At 38.0% G+C, this 15390-nt stretch overlaps 1 protein-coding gene across 1 annotated transcript in view; it reads right to left on the reverse strand.

The window, feature by feature from the left end:
- Positions 1-15390, reverse strand: part of KIFAP3 (kinesin-associated protein 3) — a 68196-nt gene that overhangs the window by 24800 nt on the left and 28006 nt on the right. Inside the window, exons 11-16 of the mRNA XM_010295847.1 lie at positions 14590-14698; positions 13127-13239; positions 12013-12188; positions 11684-11811; positions 11166-11264; positions 9593-9678 (exon numbers count right to left, since the gene is read on the reverse strand). Coding sequence (XP_010294149.1) covers positions 9593-9678; positions 11166-11264; positions 11684-11811; positions 12013-12188; positions 13127-13239; positions 14590-14698 — 711 coding nt within the window. The remainder of the gene's footprint in view (positions 1-9592; positions 9679-11165; positions 11265-11683; positions 11812-12012; positions 12189-13126; positions 13240-14589; positions 14699-15390) is intronic.

The following is a 15390-nucleotide window of genomic DNA, read 5'->3' on the forward strand; positions in this document are numbered from 1 at the left end:
AATGTCAGCAAAAGAGGTAAGTTTCAGGGCTCAGTGACTTAAATCCTCTATTCAGTTTGCAGAGTAGTTTGAGCAAACAAGGGAATGATTTTGCAAGCACTAGTCATTATTCTGTTTTTGTACGTGCAGCAGTACAATCTTCCCTTCATCGTTTGTAATTTTACACCACCCAGAAAAAAATTCCTGCTTTGAACAGGGAAGTTCCATCATCACAGTCTCCTCATTTGGTTTATCAAGAAGAGCCACTTACTGTCAATTTTCAGGGGGATTTCAGTAATTAATTACTAACACTGGCCAAATACCCTGTACATCCTCGTTAGATGAGCATTCACTAGGACAACTAATTACTAGAAAATACAACAAAAATAGTTTGTTAGATTAGATAAATAGATAATAGATAAAACGAATACATTTTTATTTTGCTTCATGAGCTCCAATAAGACAGGATTTAATTTTCAACTTCTTGTGAAGTTTTATCATAGCTTTCTACATTTCATACTGAATACCCACAAAAATGGTACAAAACATTTGTAATAAAGAGAATATGGGAATCCAAGATACAAAACTAAAATCTGAGCGGAATTTCTCCAGAAAGTTGAGGAAAACAGGACATAGGTTCTGGCCACTATGGAAACAAAACATAGGCATGAAATTTCAATCTGGATTACAGCCTGATTGCACTCAAGTGATGTGATATTCAACAAAAAGGAGCATCAGAAAGAAGTGACATAGCCTATGGCCATTGCAATCAGCTGTTTAGAAGGCTCCTCTAAACAGACCAGACTGTGGGCTGTTGATTACCACTGAGGGAACAGAGACCTGTGGATAATACTCTGTTTCTCAATATTACTGGAAAGATAGGGCACAGCTAACTATAGGAAACTCATCAACATATGAAATCTGCAGATGTTACCAATTTGGGAAGAATCAAAAATAACACATCATGGTTAGTACTCTTTTAATCAAAGGACTGTGAACAAGAATAACATTCATAACCAAAGTGTTTATATTTGTGGGAAGAAATATCCTTATGAAACAGGTCCCACTTCACTGTCTTCTAACCTAACTACAAAGGAAAGAAGTGATTTTCAATTTTTCTGAACTCTCACGTTGGTTAACACATGATCTAGACAAGACTTTCCTTGGAGATCTAGCTGGAGTAGTTTAAGGTTTTTAAAATCTGTTTTACTTAGCCCTGAAGGGGATGAAGAGTGTTCACACAATTAGTGACAATGCCTTGTCTGTGGAAATGGTAATTGCTTAAATTGCTCCAGCTAGACATGCAAAAGGAGGTCTGTCTATAACCAGAGGTCAAAAAATAACAGTGAAGACAGAATAAGTTGGCTGAGTAGCCCAGGTTAAACTTCTGAAACCCCTGTAGACTGAACTGGAGCTTTTAAACTAACTTAATATTCAACCTACCTTATCATCACTGCTATTAACCTGACATAGGTAACACATGAGAGTAGAAAGTAGAGTAAAGAGGGAGTAGAGACTTTACCCTGTGCCTTTTCCACCCTCTGACTGGTCAAAAACAGCTGGCCCTGTAATTCTGGCAGAGGCTTCTCTGACATTGCTAGCAAGTATCTCGAGGATCCAAGATTTCATGAGGAATCATGGTGCACTGTGCAACCACAAACCCTTATTCTATGGCAGTGTGTTTTTAAACTTCGTTTTACTTGGAGAAATGGTCAGTTTTTTTCTCTTGGCTTAAAGCAGAATGTCCCTTTCGATGGGACATCCATGCAAGTACCTGCAGATCTGGGGCTCTGATCAGTCTCTATCATTATTCTAAATGTCTCCAATTTCACCTCTGATAAACACTAGACCTTTCTAATTCCCCTCCACATCATGCTAGCACACAAGTGGTCCTGTTCAAAACCTGGTCTCCTGCATAGCTCCCATACACAGAGCAGGTATCACCTGTGGGTTCTATAGATATTCTCAGTACCTAGTGGCCTCAAGCAAAATTCCAGGTTTACTGTGGGCCATACAGTAATGCAGCAACCTTAGGGAAGAAGAAAGAACAAAACAAATCACCCAAACCACCAAAAAACAACAAATACATACCTACGTCTCATACCATTTAGAAACAGAACATTTCATGGTATTTCTGCCTTGATCTTTCCCCCCCCACTTCCACTCTTGATTAAAAGGAAAGGCTAGAAGTAACAGTGCAAAATAAGTTTCCCTAGAAAAAAAACCAAGCTCATCACTGAGATTTATAAAATGACCCATTAAAAAAAAAAGGGTATGACTTTCAATGATGACATCTGAGCAGCATCTTGGAAACATCTCCCTTGCTGCATCTGCTAGAGCTAAACTGTGGGCTATCTATTATGTCAGCCTCCAGCAGTTATGAATTACTTACGAGCTTTAGAGAAATACCTTGCAACTGACAAAAATCATACTGCAGTCTTCAGAAAACTATTCCCAGAAATCATGATTGCAAAGAAGTGGGAGGGAAATAAACAAATTTAACAAACAACAAATTAAGACTCTTCTGTGGGAAAACTGAATACCTTTTACATTACCTTGTTTACCTTTAAAAGTTCTCAAAGGCAGAAAGGCCAGCAGCTAAATTACCTAATTCACATTTACCATAACTGCACTTAGAAAATGTTTTCATCTTCCCAAAGGTACAAGCCCAAACAAATCCCACTTGCCCAACACCGCTGCTCCATTCACCACTATCTGAACAGGCTGAATGTCTGTCACAAATAGACATGAACTTCTTATATACTTCTAAAAAAAACCAAAACATTTAACATTTCTCAGATCCTAACTGATTTTTTCTTTAAACAATGACAACAGGGCAGAATATTCCTATGTGTTCTACACTTCCCATCCTATATTAAGAGGCTTAAAACTCCCAGGTATTTTATCCCAATGATTCATCTAAATTTTGGAAAACAGGATTAGCAAATGATTGGCAAATTAGCAACTATAAAATTGAGCATATTTGTACATAACTTAAAAATCACAAGTTATCAGTTCAAGCAGTTTGGCTACTTTGTTATATTTGTACCTTGCATTTCACCATGAATGAGCAACAAGAACCAAGTGACCACACTAGAATCAGGTCAATGATCAGTTTTGTCAAAAGTTTCATTCTGGCAGCAATCCTAGAAAAAGATGATTTGCAATAATCTACAACGATTTACATAACCTCAGGACAAAAAAAGTTCATCTAAGTACTGCTAGATCAGGAATATGCCTGTAGATTTTCCACAGAAATGTGCAGAAACACCACTCGATAAATGATGAATGGAATGACATCAGAATGGAAGAAAATCTGTAAATGCAGGACTACATCCAAAAGGCACGAAGAAATTAAAGAAATTTAGAGCAAAACAATTCCCTAAAACACACTAAGTCTTCCAGTAATTATATTCTGAGCTATTAACCCCCCCCCCCTTTTTTTTTTTAATTTATTTTGTGTGGGGGTTTTTTTGGTTTTTTTGGTACATGAAGCACACCTTCTTTACTAAGGAATTCCTGCAAAAATGAAACCAGAAAACTAAACACCATGGAGATACAAACATAGCTTTGTGCCCTCCAGTGCTTTTTAATGTCAGTTAGAAAAGCAGCAATTGGGGGAATGAGAAGACTGTGGATGGAATGTGCCTATTCTCCCCCCACCCCCCCCCCCAAATATTGCATGTTCAGAAACATAAAAGGAAGAATCCTGAAGGTTGATTTTATTCTCTTTGGAGCTCCCTGACATCACTGTTTTTAACATTCGGTTTCCATAAATCCAGAAGTGTCATAGAAGATGTATGGTTTGACTCTGCGAGGAATGTGCCATCCTTTTTGAAGTTCTACTTCCAACTTTGTTTACTACTGAACCATTGAAATATTATGAAGCGTTAACTGGCCTATTATCAGAGCGTGTCTGTTCCCTATCAGGGGTCCCCTTTGTCACTGGCTTCCGTCACACCTTGTATCTGATTAACACACTATAGGATAACATAGAGCTACACAGATCTGCTTTGTGTTCTCTCTCAGCTGATGAAAAACAGATTTTCCTTTTCACTTTAATGTGGTTGCCCTTTAATTGGGTTTATAATAGGGTTCATTTGATGTCATTCCTCACACTGAACTAAAACTGCTATACAGTAAGTAGAATGCTCATTATGTTTAAGGCTGTAGCTGGTGGTACGTTACATTCTTCATTATTCAACCATCCCTAAAACACATGGTTTACCATTTATTAAGAAAGAAAAGATTCATCTTGTCTAGCTATCCAGAAGTTAAGCATGTCATTTGAACTATGTGCCTCTATAAAGCAAGGAGAGAAACAGATGTTATGGATCACCTTCTGCAGGTGTCTACGACACCTACCTTAGGGTAAGTACCACCGGAGGGCAATTCATTCACAGGCCAAAAAAAAAAAAATCCTTCTACCACTTACACCTGTTCAGCCCACAATCACTTCTTCACAATTGGGTTCATCACTAAATATATCCTGATGGGAAGCTAATCGAAACCTGTGATATGAAACTTGCAGCAAGGCAGAGAAAAGAGTAAACATTCACACCCCTTAAATTTAGGTGCCTACATAAAATGCACACCATCCATAGGGTTCCTATATTGTCAACAGCTGAAGAGAGAAACTTTTCTTTTCCCTTTGAAGGAATGTAAGGTATCTCATTGGCAAGCTGTTTTGAAAGTAGCAGAGATCAGTGGTTTGGCTCACCTTCCTAGTCTTACAACTCCAAAAAGCAAGCACCAATGCCAGAAGGAAATCTGTCCAAGACATGTTTACGTGAAGACAAAAACAATCAGGACACACCTGCCCTATCTAATGCTGCCTGCAGTGTGGTTATTCTTCTAGTCCAAGTAAAGCCTTTCCTTCTGGGTGCATAATCTTTGCCACAACAAGCTACCAGCACCAAAGCAGACTGATTGCAAATTTAATAATGCAGAAGTTGATCAGTGAAAACACATGTCAACAGTTCAGCCTGCAGCCCCACACCCTAGCTGCTCTTCTGCCCACCCCTCTATATTCATGATTGTTAGAGGATAACAGCAGAACAAGAGACACCACAGAAAGGAGGAGTCTTAAAAAGTGAAAGGAGAACCCTTTTTCCTGGAGTGACTACAGCACTCTTCATGGAAAGAGGACACCAAGCTGGAGTCAAAGGTTATCTATTTTCAGAGTACCCTGCCTATTCAAATAAAGCCCCCACCAAATCCCTGTGGTCTGCTCTTCCTTGATTCCAAGGGAGCTGGCCAACATCTTCCACAGCTGGCCCCAAAGCCCAGTGCACTGAGGGTTCACAGCACATTCCTGCTTCTTATATGAAATTCCAGCATTCCCAAAATGAAGGACTTGTGTCAGGGCACTTAGCTAAAACAGAAAGATGCAAGCCATTCATTAACACAGCTTTCCATATCAGGCACAAGTTGTTTGGCATTCATTACAAACACCTGGGGCAAAGAATGAGCACTGGAAAAACACCTTAGGCATGAGGCCCTTCCTAAACCACATGGACAATGCTGTAGCTACCTAGAAGGTGTTTTGCTGCAGCAGGAAGCATAATAATCCCCTCTTGATCATAAGGAAAACAAGTTGGTACAGCAGGCCTGGACTCAAAGCACTGAATAGGAAACTGGGGGGAAATAGGGTAGAGGGAAGGCTTGGACTACAGAATGCAAGGATCTGGTTATAGTTAATTAAATATCCTTTGAATAAATGAGTAAAATCATTTAACTGCCATAAGACTGAGCTAGGAACGGAAAAAGGATGAAAAACATGATATATAAGTAAACACCTCAGCTCTTCATAATATTGTCTTAGGTGACCAGAGTGAAGCCATCTTGAGCAAGCTGACATTTCTTTCCACAAGCTTTGAGTTGCAGGTATCCAGGCTTCCAAGTCAGAAGAAAAGGGAACTTCATTTGCTTGAGACTCCTACACCAGCTGTTGATTCCAGGCTTTCAGGTGAGCCATGCGACTTGTCCTGCTTTAGGTGTACAAGTACACTAAACTAGCTGCTTGGTGTCAAGACTCAGCACGTGGCACGAGACTGCAGCATTCCTAAATTATCAACACAGACTTTCTTTTCAACAAAATGGATCTCTCGCATCTACCAGTGCAAAGCCGAGACTACCCAGTACATACTATGCTAAAGCAGCACATCTGTTTCAATTCATCAATGGCAGAGTCCAGCCAAGCTATATTAAACAAATCATCACTAGTGTAACATTTCCATAATTTCTGTGACAATTACTTTACTACAGAAAGCACATCTCCCCTAAGGCTTATAAGGCATCTGATTTTCTTCAGTGTTATTTCAATCACAGTATATAGAGCTTATTGATGAGTGAAAGAAACATTTGTCTCCCTGAGAAGAAATTACTTTCAAATCTCTTTTCTACAACATCTACTTTCTGATTTCCATCAGAAGAACTAATCCTGTCAGCACATACGGAACAACAGGACTGAAAACTTAAGTTCTTCTTGTTGTGGATTTAGCACAGATAAAAAGTTTCACCAATCTTAGAAACTGTCTGTTCAGACACCTCAGAAGGCACTGATGTAAAATTGCCACGCAACCAAACACCTCAGTGTTTATAGGCTATTTTACCATATCCTCTGAGCTGAATAGCAAAACACTTATCAAGGTCTGAGGTTCTAGTAACTTACCATTTCTCATTTTCTCCTATCACCATCTAGAACCTGTTGCCTTTTTTGCCTGTAATTTTTTGGTCCTGGGAGACAATGTGCAACCAGCTTACAATATTGCCTAGAAAGCAATCAATTAATGGTTCACAGAATCACTAAGGTTGGAAAAGACCTTCAAGATCATCAAGTCCAATCGTTAACCCGACACCACCATGCCCCCTAAACCATGTCCCAAAGTGCCATGTCTACACATTTTTTGAATACTTCCAGTGAGAGTGACTCCAGCACCGCCCTGGGCAGCCTGTTCCAATGCTTGACCACCCTCTCGGTGAAGGAATTTTTCCTAATATCCAGTCTAAACCTCCCCTGGCGCAACTTGAGGCCATTTCCTCTCGTCTTATTGCTGGTTACTTGGGAGAAGAGACCAACACCCTCATTGCCACAACCTCCTTTCGGGTAGTTGTAGAGAGTGGTAAGGTCTCCCCTGAGCCTCATCTTCTCCAGACTGAACAAGCCCAGTTCCCTCAGCCGCTCCTCATCAGACTTGTGCTCCAGATGCCCCACCAGCTTCGTTGCCCTTCTTTGGACACGCTTGAGCACCTCAACATCCTTCTTGTAGTGAGGGGCCCAAAACCGAACACAGTATTCGAGGTGCGGCCTCACCAGTGCCAAGCACAGGGGTACAATCACTTCCCTACTCCTGATGGCCACACTATTCCTGCCACACTATTTCTGATATAGGCCAGGATGCTGTTGGCCTTCTTGGCCACCTGGGCACACTGCTGGCTCATGTTCAGCCGGCTGTCAACCAGCACCCCCAGGTCCTCTTCTGCTGGGCAGCTCTCCAGCCACTCCTCCCCAAGCCTGTAGCATTGCATGGGGTTGTTGTGACCAAAGTGCAGGCCCTGGTTCTCTCTGTCTTTGAGAAAAGAGGGCATATTGTGCTTCTCATTCTCCACAGGGGCACAGTGTTAGTTATGGTTTATGCAACTTATAACCCAACAGCTAGATAATAAAGGTAAAAAGACCTTCTCAGAAAGGGAACTCTCCTAACTTAGCAGCGAACACCGTTCTAAGTGTGGTACTGCTCCACAACCAAAGGAAAAAAAAAATTTACCACCACGCAAACTACTCTCAGTATATGATTGATATCTTCTCCCCTGCTCCCAATAACAGCACTACTACATCATTTCCTCCCTTTATTCTTCCTCAGGGCCATAGAAGTCCTGTCCAGTGCTTCTTGCAAGTTGAGAAGCCTTTCCCATCCATTATCATAGCACTCCTCATTTACTCATGGCTAGCATAAAGATTACCTCTTCTTAGAAAGGAAAAAAAAGCCAAGTACATTTTACTCAGATGTTGATATTGAATATGAAGCTGTCTTAATGTATTTATTCTTCTAGATTCTATAACTGTTCCTTAATTTTTCAGTAACTAGATACTAGTATGTTAGTAACATTATTATGTACCACATTGTAAAGCTCCCCCATATGAACAACACAACACCTGAGACACTTGGAAATTGAACTGGCTCCAAGATAAAACGAGTGTTGGAAGCACTCAGATTGTCCGGCCTCATCCAGAAGATAAAAATCTTTCTACTGTTTCTACTCAAGATGTCCCTGAAAATAACTGATCTTGGTAAGCTGAACATAATGCCCATCATAAATAAGTACTAAGTGTAAATTCATCTTAGTTGAAATCTTGCCCTTAATGAACATCAATGGCAACTCTTGACGTGGAGCATGATTTTCATTCCATACCTCCATGAAGCAAAAACAGAACCAGAGAAAAAGAATTCCAACACAGAAAAATATTATGTCATTTAACTTCTTTAAATGAATATTAAATTAGAAGGCATTACTAATGAGTATAACAGAAAAAGACAAAATAGACTACAGTACTGTGCAGTGTAAGTTAGGTCTTACACTGTATTAAACCTTTCAGAGAACAAGCTGCAATATGTGTAATTCAACTAAAGTAGAAACTAAGCAGATAAGAAAAGCTTTAGTCAAAGACACTACTTGACTCAAAGTTAAGCTCTTTGGCTATGAGATTTAGTTTCATGATAGCACTCTACATCGAAAACGATGTACAGTCTGTACAATCGTAAGACACTATGAAATGCTGAAATTTTTTTTTGTCAATAAAAGTCAAGCCAGTTAAACGGGTCGGGAGGAATTTTAACAATGGAATGCAACTTTTAAGTAGAATCAGTTTCACAATGTCTTTACTTCAAGGAACACCACCATAGAAAACATTAATGCTTCTAGAGTTGAGGATCCCCAGAAGCAGATTATACATGCTATACATGCTGTAAGCGCTGATAAAGCAACAGCACTTCATAATTTAGTATACTTTCTTTTTTTCCAAGGTGGCACTTAAAAAAAAAACCAACTGTCTCCAAAGTTTATTGTGATCAATGGATAGTTAGAGAAACTAAGTCACGTTAGCTAAAGGAAACCTATCCAAGGAGTTGAAGACAATATTAAAAAGTTCCATATTATAGTGACTGTTTCCTCAGCAGAAAATGACCAGCTTTAGGACTGCCACCCACATTTTCTTTTTGAAACAAGTATTGGCATCAGGTGATGTAGAAAAGCTGAAAAAAACCTGCTGGGTAACAGGAGCCATTTGGAGAATTAAGAAATAATAAAAGCTATACATACTTATATAATGTGATTCATTTATTTAAGTATAAAAGCACTCTTTAAAAGTGTCTGTAGCATAAAGCTAACTGATACGAATTTTCGAAGTATATCTGCACTTTATGGAAGTTTGGTACACAGCCTAGATTAACGACTGTCATTGTCTCATGTAAATTCACCTTTTATGTATGTGATTAGAAAGCCACACACAAAAAATATTCTCAGTTTCCAAGTTACAGTTCTAAAATAACTAAGTAGCAATCTCATGCAAAGAGGTTCTTTGAAGGACAGATGATACAAAAATCAGGCCTACCGCTATTATATCCAGAGTGTTGTCACAAACTTTGCGAATCTCAGCATTTTTATCATGCATCAGGTCTATAAGATATGCTGGAGCCTCTGGAAAGAAACTGGTTAAGGATAAAAGCTACTTTTTTCACAGCCCTGCTATCTTCCAACTGCAAATTTCATTAGGAAACATAGTCAGGAACTTTCCAATACATGTGAAGTTCAGCAGCCTTCCCCCAATCACTTTAAAAAAAAAAATAAACATCACATTTTAAAGATACCCAAATATTCTTCAGAATTGCTGAAGAAAAATTGTATGTCCCTTACAAAGAAAATACATTCTCATCTGTTACAGGAAATCCATGCACCTAACATGTTAGTCCAAAAAGCACAGATTCTGTGGAACAGTTTAAGCTTTTGAGACTGTTACTTTTGTAATCTTTAGGGAGTTTTCTTGTTTTAAAAAAGGTTTCCAATGTTTGTGTCTCAAACATATTTAAGATAATCTATTGTGCAAATGATAGCATTAATACTAGTCGTGTTCAATTTGAATGAGAAAAGCGTTGTTCAGATATGGGTGCTTTATCATTACAGATATAAAGAGATTAGAGATACACAATTTTTTTTTTTTTTTTTTTTTTTTTAAAGCTAGCCACATAGGAGTCTAAACAGGAGACAAAGAACAACATCCCAAATGATTTCTCAGATATTCCACAGAGCATAAAGGAAAAACGACGTTATGAAGTAGTCCTTGTATTGTTAGCAAAGTAATCACTAATCTGCTATCCCTACAATGGCCCCATTCAACCTATTCTTTATGTTTCAATAAAATTTAACATTCAGTTAAGACCCACACAGACACCTTGTGTCTCTTTCCACAGTTTTTTGGATCATCTGAATAAGCTCAACATCAGCAGTGACTGAAAGAAAGTAAAGACTGAAGTTATATATTTTTTTTAATACACACACAAAAAAATGTAATAGATCCATGACATGAGGAAACTGAAGAACAGATTCAGTCATCAACAGACAGGTGCAAACAGAAGAAAGAAGAAAAACAGAACAGAAATCAAAGCCTCCATAGCAGGAAGAGGTTAGGAGACTTTTGCCAAACATAAAATTCAAAGAAAAATTAGATGGATGAAAAATACAGAGCAGGCATTATCTATGTTGTCTAGACTGATATAAAGAAGAATGCTGTTAAAGTATTTTAATGCACATAACTTCAGACTATGTAACATATAATGGTGCAGTGCAAGAGGTTTGTCTATGTTCTGTGTAAGTTTTCCTATGGACTATGTTTTTGGCTCTGATTTGCACAACAAATTCATACAGTAATTCAGACTGGATAGGAACTAATGGGTCATCTGGTCTTGTGATTCCCCTCTTACCCTGCCTCCCAAACTAACTTTTAATCTCTACTATTAATCTCGTTCCTCTACACGCCTACATTGCTTGGATTTTTTCTTGAGCTGAAATAAACCATTTACAAAGAAACCTCTGCGATCAGAAGATTTATGCAAGTGAAATATAGACCAAATATCAGTGATGGCAAATTAAGTCCTATAATTCTAGATGTTTCATCTTTAAAAAGATACGGGTTTCCTTGATAATGACATCTCTGGTGGCTTGGTGGAAGACCATCTGATAAAATACATAGATGATCTGGCAGACGAACTCATCATCTTCCTGTTGAGCTGCAAGGAAAAAAAAAAAACAAACAAAAATACACCACACCATGGTTTCAGATCTCACAACTAGAATCCCTTAATTCTTAGAGAAAGCCCAGCTCTTACATGTCAGCTAGATAGTTCAATGGTACGCATGAGATTTCGTCTCCTGACAACACAAAATGAGCATTTTCTTCCCTGTTCCAGTCAAGTAGAAAGACTACAGATTGCAGCAAAAGTTGTGGAGATGCAGGAAAAAAAAATCAAATCTACTAGACCACTAGTCAGTATCTCTCTATCAATAATGAGGTAATTGCTCCTCCTTTCATACATAAAACACCCACCTGCCTTGCAAGAGAAAATGAATGGTGCATTCAGTTACAGCACAGCTGCATCAACTAAACTTTTATGGAAAACAAGACCAAGCGTCAGACATGGCAATATACCATTTAGAAGCTCAATGAGTGCAGGAATGATTCCAGATTTAGCCAGCAGAGCAGCACAAGAGTCATCCATAGAAACTGTTCCAATCATTATCACCACTTCTAAAACAAGGTCGTCTTCTGCAGAACCTGGAAAGTCAGAAGGCAGAAAGTATTACCTCTTAGAAATCATTAATCTTGTGGCAGTTGTATATTTCTCTGTAAATATGATTCTGTTCTTCAGTGTTGTGTTTCCCCAAACAATCACAAATTACAAAGGTAAGCAGACTCTACTCTGAAAGAGCACTCTAAGTATTCTTTGAGAGGCTCAACTTTGAAAGACTAACCAAATTTTGTACAGACCTGGTTTTAGTTTATCCTTGAGGTATGGAACCAGTTTGTACTCTTTCAGCACAAGTTCCCAGTCCAGATCTGGTAAGGTCAAATTTGCAAGTGTTCCCAGGCATTCAATCACAAATTCCTCCTCTTCATCATTTGATATTTGAGCTGCTAAATCACCAACGTAATCCTAGGGGAAATACAGCAACAAACATTACAGGTAAATAATCTGGGGTTCTGAAGAACTCACAACTTAGTCAAATCAAAACTAGTTCTCAAAAGAACATTAAGGAGACTTTTCTGCTGAAATAAGGGCTAATAAGGCAGTTTCAATTTCAATTGAATAATGATCCAAGAAAACATTTCAGCATTCTTCCTCTCCATTCTTTCACTTTCAAGAGATGTGGATCATTTGTTCAGATATTCCAAAAGTAGCTACTACACACACAGTTTGAGAAAGCTGTTAGAAAATAAGGGAAAGATAGCAAACACCATACTGCGTTAGTTACAGTAATGGAGTCCTCTCCCTGAAGACTTTGAGAAATAACTACCACACTTTCAGTGGACATTAACAGAAGAGTCATGGATTTTACTTACTTATTCCATACTGCTTTAAGAGAATTTGATATTCAATTTTCTTTTTAACAGTACATTTAAAATGGCCACAATTAGGATGTTGTGTTTTCCCCCCTTCTTCTGAAAGGGCAGCTTTACATGGTTAACTCACACTATTTGAAATTTTAGAATATCTACTTATACAAACCACTTGGCACAGTGAAAAAAAAAACCCTCATTTTTCCCTCTAGCTCTAAAAGCAGAGATTTAGGATAATTAATAATTGTTATGATGTGTACCCTAGCAGTTGGGTTTTTTTGTTTGCTTGGTTTTGTTTGGTTTGGAACAGGGGTATACTGGATACAGCTTAGGACCTGTTTTCTCTGTAGTGAATGATCCAAATCCTGATCTACCAGTTGAGGTAGCCTTATAAAACAAAACATACATCAAGCCATGACAGCCAAGAAAACTTAAACTGGACACCCTGTAAAGACAAAACACAGCAGCTCTCCAAAGCCAGTCTTTTCCAGTAGGAAGAATCAGAGACCATGTTAGGTAACAGACAGTACTTACAATAAACAGGCTTTTAGTTGGACCGTCATGCTGTGAAATATTCCTGATCATCTTCATTAACAATGGGTCCTTAAATTTCAAAGCCCGCTTCATTAACATTTTCAAGCCATTTCCTGAAAAGAAGCAAACACTTCAGGAACCCTCCAAATAAAAAAAAAAAAAAAAAGAGGAAAGTATTGGCCGATCAAATAAACACCACACACAAAAAACCACACCTTTAACTTTGAAAAGTTTAAAAGGAAAAAGTGAAGAATCTAAACAGGAACTATTTCTTCTTCCAAGTTGAAGCTGAAAAGACAAGACCAGACCTGATCTGTATAAATTCTATAGCTTGTCTAAAACAACTATGACCATACATACCCATGGGACACTCAAAGTTAGATAAATAACTAAATGCTTCAGGTGTGCTAGTTATTTATTCAGACCAAGAAAAGTTCTAGATCTGAACCATTATCCTATCATCAGTGCAGTGAGTGGAGATGCAGCACAGCTGTTGGTGTTAGCTCAGAGACTTCTCTCTCTACTCCATGGAATAAATACATTGTTATGGTTTTACAAGATTATTTACCAGTTATGTAGACCATTATGTGGGTATACACATAACAGACACAGACAGATTTGAAGTACTTGATTGCACAGGGCAAGTCCCACTGTTACCACTATGTTTCCAAAAGATCACCTTGCCTATCTAATAAGTGCTACTAGTTTGAATTTCATTTCTACCTTTAATATAAATTTGTATCTCCTTGCTCCCCCTTCTACAGAGCTATGCAGAAAATTTTAAAGTGGAATTGCTGGCCACAGAACCCATTGATTGCAATTGTCCCTTTTAAAGTCTAGCAATTTAGTGCAGTAGTTCATAGTGAAAATTTTGAGCACAAGTGAAAATTAGAGCTACTGAATAATAATGTTCCACTTAAAACTGCTAGTATGAAAATAACAAAACATGAAAAGCAATCTAGAGAGCTACTGAATGAAATGCAGAACCCATCTATACCACATAGCAAAACACTAGAACCCAAAAGACGCTCAATTTAAAGAAAAAAAATAATGGAAAGATGCAACTCAATGACATTTACTGTGCTATTAATTTGGTACTGGCAGGTGAAACACTGATTAGCTGAAGATGGACTTCAGGCACCAGGTAGAACAAAATCTTGATCTCTCTATACAGCCATAGCTACCCAGAGTAATGTCATGAGCATGTTTTACAGAACTACATGCACGTATGAGCGATGTGGGTATATGCGGCTACTCAGTGTCACTCCTGCCATCAAGATCAATTTTGGGGAGGATATGGCCATTTGCTTGTGAACATTACCTAAACAGGTGCACTTCATTTTTTATGTACATATGTAAATGTATAAATAACTCAGTAATACATAATATATGTACGTATATAAAAAAATATATATATAAGTGTTGTCATCTGCAAGAAAACAGTAAAATTTCAGTATACTTACCTTCACAGATAAGTTGTACATTTCTTTTGTTAGCAGCAAGATTAATACAGAAAGAAATAAGCTCCAGGTCAACTCGCTCATCAGGACATTCAAAAAGCATCTTCATTAACTGCCAAGAAACACAAACACACTTAGTTTTTTTTTTTAATTAATATTCAGCATTTCTATGGGCACAATAAAGTTACAAAGGTCAAGGGCACAAGATGTATAGTTCCATTATTTGTGGATAACAATGCTTATAAAGTGGCAAAAATGGCAGTCACTCATCACCTTAAAGTAACTTGGGTTAGTTACATTTTATTGCTACCACTGAACTTTTTATTTTTCCTGTTTTTTAAACTTGTGAGTGGATAAATTTGTTTTGAAAGTTTAGGTAGATTTAATATAGAAAAAACCAACTTAGTTACACAGAAAGTGGCATTAATACCTGGTTGTTTAATAAAATTATGACTCTGTAAACAGATACTTAATTGCAGGATAATTCTACTACTATTTTGCTTTGAGATTACTCTGTTGATAAGTAAATTAGCTGTAGCGTATCTACAACAAGATGTTTCATCTTTGCAGATTTCATTGCTAGAGTTGAACACTGCCATATACCAAAGACTTCTCAGTAGCAGTCCTATTCTTTTGGTAACAGGGCGTAAAAACCTGGGTTAACACAAGTAGACAATCGCCTGTAATGCTGTTCCAACCATGCCGTGCCAGTGAATTCCCAGATGATTCCTTAGGCAAATAACCTACGGATTGCCATAATTTTATACACTTGGTGCCTGTATTGTCCATTACATCACAGGCTAT

The sequence above is a fragment of the Phaethon lepturus genome, unplaced genomic scaffold, assembly GCF_000687285.1.
Source record: "Phaethon lepturus isolate BGI_N335 unplaced genomic scaffold, ASM68728v1 scaffold13921, whole genome shotgun sequence".
NCBI lineage: Eukaryota > Metazoa > Chordata > Aves > Phaethontiformes > Phaethontidae > Phaethon > Phaethon lepturus.